The 5,737-nt window shown below is 41.8% G+C and overlaps 1 protein-coding gene across 1 annotated transcript in view; it reads right to left on the bottom strand.

Moving 5' to 3' along the window:
* The window catches only part of LOC102675357 (cubilin), a 17,351-nt gene that overhangs the window by 6,479 nt on the left and 5,135 nt on the right, over positions 1 to 5,737 (bottom strand). The window contains exons 17-31 of the mRNA XM_031508789.1: positions 5,591 to 5,737; positions 5,170 to 5,502; positions 4,444 to 4,940; positions 3,972 to 4,364; positions 3,611 to 3,884; positions 3,238 to 3,495; positions 2,382 to 2,893; positions 2,099 to 2,300; positions 1,581 to 1,943; positions 1,311 to 1,516; positions 1,094 to 1,245; positions 837 to 1,025; positions 569 to 750; positions 268 to 498; positions 40 to 195 (exon numbers count right to left, since the gene is read on the bottom strand). The exon at positions 5,591 to 5,737 is cut by the window's right edge and continues 7 nt beyond it. Of these exons, the coding sequence (XP_031364649.1) occupies positions 40 to 195; positions 268 to 498; positions 569 to 750; positions 837 to 1,025; positions 1,094 to 1,245; positions 1,311 to 1,516; positions 1,581 to 1,943; positions 2,099 to 2,300; positions 2,382 to 2,893; positions 3,238 to 3,495; positions 3,611 to 3,884; positions 3,972 to 4,364; positions 4,444 to 4,940; positions 5,170 to 5,502; positions 5,591 to 5,737 (4,095 nt within the window). The remainder of the gene's footprint in view (positions 1 to 39; positions 196 to 267; positions 499 to 568; positions 751 to 836; positions 1,026 to 1,093; positions 1,246 to 1,310; positions 1,517 to 1,580; positions 1,944 to 2,098; positions 2,301 to 2,381; positions 2,894 to 3,237; positions 3,496 to 3,610; positions 3,885 to 3,971; positions 4,365 to 4,443; positions 4,941 to 5,169; positions 5,503 to 5,590) is intronic.

The raw sequence follows: 5,737 nt of genomic DNA, 5'->3' as shown, positions 1-5,737 counted from the left end.
TATATATATATATTTCTCTCGAACGATAAATTAATCAGACATTCATACTTTCGTTACTAGCGTTGAAACTGATACTGAATCCCTTGTACACCGTGTATTCGAAATTATCGCTTTGGAACGTTATAATAGCTTCGTTGGTCGCTGTTTCTATGGGATCGGGTATCGTCATACCGCAGTAAGTTCCAATTTCGGTCTCTGAGAAGATAGAAATTTATGAAATTTCGTTTCCAGATCAAATCTGTCCTATCCTTACGACTCCTTACTCACTCTGCACGCTGGTGTCGTTCCAATTCCTGAATACATCATCGATCTGCACGTGATCCGTGATCTTACAACGTCGAAGACCGGGTAGATTTATATCCAGGAACGTGAGTTTCAACGTGTGATGGGCAGGGGCAATTATCCACCAAGTGCAAGTCTGATTCTTTGGATAGAAGAATGGGAAATTGGGCGACGAGATGATACCGTTAACGTCTCTGATAATCCCTCCACAGATATCTGGGAGAATCGGAGGAAGGAACGTTGTTAAAAATATATATATCTCGATATATTTTACGTAGAAACGTACGTTTGATGGATAACAGAGCTTTGAAGCCATTTTTCGGCTCGGAGAAATCAGAGAAGTAGTGGATGCGCATCATATTCCCTGTACTCATCATGCTGCTAGGCGCCACGTCTTTGCAAAATCTTCCGAGCAGATTGGATTTCTCCGTTCCACCATCTCTTATTTCAACGTACTCTTTCTCGCAGCTGAAATTCGTTCTCTTCGTTACCTCTGGAGAAACTCGAGAGGAGCTCGACTCGATTCACTTTGTTTCAACTGTTCGAAAACTTACTTAATGGTGTTGCTCAGATCGAATCTTTCGATGAAATGGATGAATATCCTCTCCTTGCTTGGCGCCATCGCGGTCCATATGCACTCGGAATACGGGGGAGGAATGTTGGGATAATTCGGCGTGCTGATCTCCCATTCCTTCTGTTTGTCCGATAAATGGAACTCGCCTCCACAATTCATGCTCACCTCTCTGGATCATTCATTTTATTTAAATATATCTCGCATTCGAGTTTCGATAAAAGAAGCTATTATCATCACCTGTAAGTTAGTTTAAAGTTGATATTGTCACGAAAACCTTCCGTCTTCACGTACAAGAGATTTCCTATAGTTTTGAGGCTGGTTGGAGTTACGTCGCCGCAATATTTACCGGAGCCAAGCAAAGGTGAGGAAGAGTCACCGCCATTCTTCAACTGCAAGAATAAATAAAGAGATTAAGTAAGAAATAAAAGATATTGATTATATATTATATCGTTACCATTAGATAATTATTAGTACACGTCCAATTGGGTCCTTTTTGTATCGACATCGTGACGATCTCCGCTTCTATCGTCCATCCAGGTCTCACTTTGACGACCCATTCACAGTTCACCTTGTACTGCAATCGTCTCAACCATCTTTTCGGCCAAGTAGTCTCATTCACCTCGATCACTCCGTTTGGACCTTTCATCTTGCCACCACACTCTGTACAATAAGATCAACGAACGATCTAATATCTCGAATGAAAAAAAAAAAAAAATAATTTTACCTTTAGAGACGAACGCGCTGAAACCCGTGTTATTCCTATACCCATCCGTTTCGAATTTAACCGTCATCACGTTGTCCACCTCAACGTCGACCGACGTGGAATTCGCCAGGCACAATTTCCGCAACAAATTAGCATTGCTTTCGTCCGTCAGAGCGTTGCCGGAATAAACAGCGACGAAGTCGTCCGTGCATTCGGCCGTTTCCTCCAAGTCCATAGTTAAAATTCTGAGTTTCAAGTGAGTTCCGGGTGGAGAGAGGAAAACCCAGTTACAGCGAAGGAACGCGTCGTAACCGTTGGGCCAGCCAGGCGAAGTGAAATCGTAGGTGTAGTTCTGCACTTCTACTATCATGTTGCACTCCGATACTGTTTCCAAAAGTACGATTAGAATCGTTCATAATTAATTACGATTTATTTTCAACAATTTTTCACGGTTTCTTTTAAACGAATAGAGCTTGAATAAAACAAGATTTCTTTTTTTTTTTCTTTCATCCAATACTAAAGAAATACATCCAACTTACGTTTCTTGAATATGTTCTCGCCGTTGTCATCGTTGACGATCGGTACCTGAATCCAATTTAATTCGAACCAACTACCCTCTCGAATAATATCGACCGAGAAGTCGATGTAGATCACGTTGGTGGAGGATGTGATGGGATCCGGGATGTCAAGATCGCATACTTCCAACAGAATTGGAGCATTGCTGTCGTAACCGTCGTACACCTGCTCGCGAAGTGAACGATCGATAAGCACCACACTCTATTATTCTCTACTCTAAATCCTTCCTTCAAAAATTATATTCACCCTGATGTAGGAGAAACAATAAGTGTCGCTGTTCTCGATAAATATATCGGTAAACTGGATTCGAATCGCCCATTGAAATTCGACGGTGATCCTCCACGAGAGGGTGTCCCTTCCCTTGTACGGAATCGGATAAAAGGGAGAGGTGACCTTGCCCGAGGGTCCACTCAACTCGTCCCCACCCGTCACGCTGAATTCAGCCTGGAATCCCGTGGCCACGTCATCGCCGTCGCTCTTGAACTTGATCCAGAGCGGTTTGGAAGATTTGACCGGTTCCGCGCTCGTCCCGCAGGAGATGCTGATCAACTTCCCGATCCCGCTCTCCTCTCGAATCTCCACGTAATCCAGATTGCAATCCTCGCTTTGTTGCAGGTTGAACTGGCTGAAAGTCAGGCTGATCTTGTTTCCGGGCGAGTTCTCCAGGATCCAGATGCATTCCGAGTTCAAGGGGTAGGCGTTCGGATAGTTTGGCGACGCGATTACTCCGTGATACGCGGTGTAATTTCCGCCGCATGCTGCGTTCGAAAATAATTGAAATTATACGATTTTTGAGTCGAAGAATATCGTGTTATATCGAAGAAAGAATCGTGTTGTTATTATAATTAATCTCGTATATTTAATTCGTTTAATTTCGATGATAAATTGTATCTTTCTTAAGTTTTCATCTTACGAGAGAAATTATCTATGTGGGATTTAAATTAAGAGATGAACAAATTTATTGATCTTTTAAGCAAATTAATTAAGACGTAACGTATCCAAAAAGTCATCAAAATTGAAGGAATAATAATTTTATCCAAATATGATTCTTTAATATCATAAATTTCGACAATATGTTATGATTGTTAAAATGTCTATTCACCTGAATTTAACACGGAATATGTGAGAGAGAAGTGTATGAAATTCTCGTGAAATTTGTACAGATGCACAGTGAGAGCGTTTCCGTTGCTAGTTATCGGCAATGGTACATTTCTATTGCACCATTTGCCTCGAGACGGTCCAGTCGTGTCCACACCATCGAAAACCTCTATGTAGTTGAAGCAATCGTTGCTCAGAAATGAGAAATAATTAAATTCCTCGGAATAATCCATATGAGTGAACGTCACGGTAACGTGATCGTCTATAGGGAAGGAAAATAATTAATTAGAAAGATTAATTATTTATAAAAGTTTTATCCATTTTAAATACAAATAAATTTGTATTTAATCATTTCGATGTATTACGAAGATACGTACCTAGATTCTCGGCGATCAATGTCCACGTACAATTGTCGCTATAATCCGAATTGCCGACGTAACTTTCGTATGGAACTATGTAACCTTGATCCTTTACAATGATACGAGCACCACAGGCTTTCCGGTATTGCGCTTTGAACCCTTTTGCCGAAATCAAAGAATCCGTCCTCATCACTAGTAACATTTCGTTGCTGGTCGATACGTAAGAAGGCGGCAATTGATTTCGACAATGCGTTCCCAATATTGGCGAGTCAGTCGTTGGCCCGTCATATATCTATAGCAAAGAGGATCCAACATAATTAGAAATTCATTCATTAATAATTTCATCGATAAATCATTGGATAACTGTTATAACACAAACCCTGACGTAATCGTCGGTACAATTCTCGGTGTTCTCGATATCGAAGTCCAAGAAAGTGATATTAACGACGTAATTTTGATCGACTTGGAACAACCACTTGCAATTTTGCTTGTTCGGATAATTCTGAGGATAATTGGCCGAGTGCACGATCCCCGAATCGCTGGTAAATCTTCCACCGCAAGTGATGGGGACGGTTTTGTAACTGGCGTTGAATCCACGCGACACGTAGATTATATCGGACAGGAATTTCACGAACATCGTGTTCCCGAAGCTGGTGTACACTACTGGTTTAGCAGAATAGCAGATTTCGACCAGCAACGGTGCCTGCTCGTTCTCGCCCCCGTAAATTTGCAATTTGTCGAAATAGCACTTTACCTTTTTCTCGATCTTTATCTGAAAGAAAACGATTAATACGATTATTATTATTTGTCGCGAGAAAACAGGTATACATTAGTTGAGAAGAGGTACCAACATCGTGAAGAGTCAGTTCGATGCTGTGCCCGTAATCGACCTCGATCAACCACTCGCATTCGATGTTCATCGGATACGCAGACGGATATCCGGGTGATGTGAACGTGTCGAAAGGTCTGGTCAAATGTCCACCGCAACCATCGACCATCCACTCGAGCCGAAACCCGTTGAAAGCGATAAGAGAGTCGGTGATGAACTTCAAGAACACTTGGTGTTGGGACGAATGAATTTTGGCAGGGAGCACGTTTGAATCGCACAGTTTCGCGAGCCGTTTCGACGGTGTTCTATCTATACCCTCGGATATCTCCAGATAATCGTATTCGCAGCTGTTATTCCTGCCCAAATCCTCGACGTCGAAATGGGAGAACGTCAGATTGATCTTGTTACCTATTGGGGCGTCGATCATCCAGCTGCAGTTCAGATTGTGCTCGTACTTGTACGGGAAATTTGGCGATTCTATTATTCCGTAGTAATTGTGTATCGTGATATTCTGGCACACTGTGAAGTAAACGTTTTCCAAATATGAAATACGTTCGTTCGTACGTATTTAATTAATTATTAATAAATTGATGGAATTCAAAGACAACGACGATAATCGACAAAATGTCGAATTAACTATTCAAAAAGAGACTATTTTCTATCGAGTTTCGATTGGATGCAAATACCCAATCAAGAATTCACCTTTAAAGAGTAAACTTTAATATGATTGTCGAGGGAATCGACTCACGTGTTTCGTACTTGAGATGAAAACCGCGGCCGGAATTCGTAAAATCACTGTGGAATTTTATGTTCACTATGTTGGACGTTGTCTGAATGATTTTCGCGTTAGATTTGCCGCAAAATCTTTCGTTGTTCCGATGGTTCATCCCCTCAGATATCTCGATGTAGTCGTATCTACACTTGTTGTGATGCTCCAATTCAAGGTCCAGTATTATCAATCGTACCAAACTGCCCTCGGCAACGGCTATCTTCCAATAGCATTCCGCCTGATGCATGTACGGCATCGGATAATTCGGAGATATGATATCGCCCTGGGCGGCTGTCAAAGTTCCACCGCATCCTGAAACGTTGGAAAAAAAAAAATTCTCGTTCAAATCTCGGCAAGAATCAGGGTGAAAAGACGAAGAAGACGATCGATCGATTCTTGCCTATTGTCGTGCTGTCCCATCTTATGCTGAATCCGGGATAACTCGAACGGCTCACGAATTTCAGGTACAATTGATTTGTCTGGCTTATAATCTCCGAGGGGATATCGATTCCACAGAATTTGCCGATTAACGGAGAGGTTTCGTAGC

The sequence above is a fragment of the Apis dorsata genome, unplaced genomic scaffold (genome assembly GCF_000469605.1).
Source record: "Apis dorsata unplaced genomic scaffold, Apis dorsata 1.3 scaffold_99, whole genome shotgun sequence".
In the NCBI taxonomy this organism is placed as follows: Eukaryota; Metazoa; Arthropoda; class Insecta; order Hymenoptera; family Apidae; genus Apis; species Apis dorsata.
This window is presented reverse-complemented; position numbering and strand designations above follow the sequence as displayed.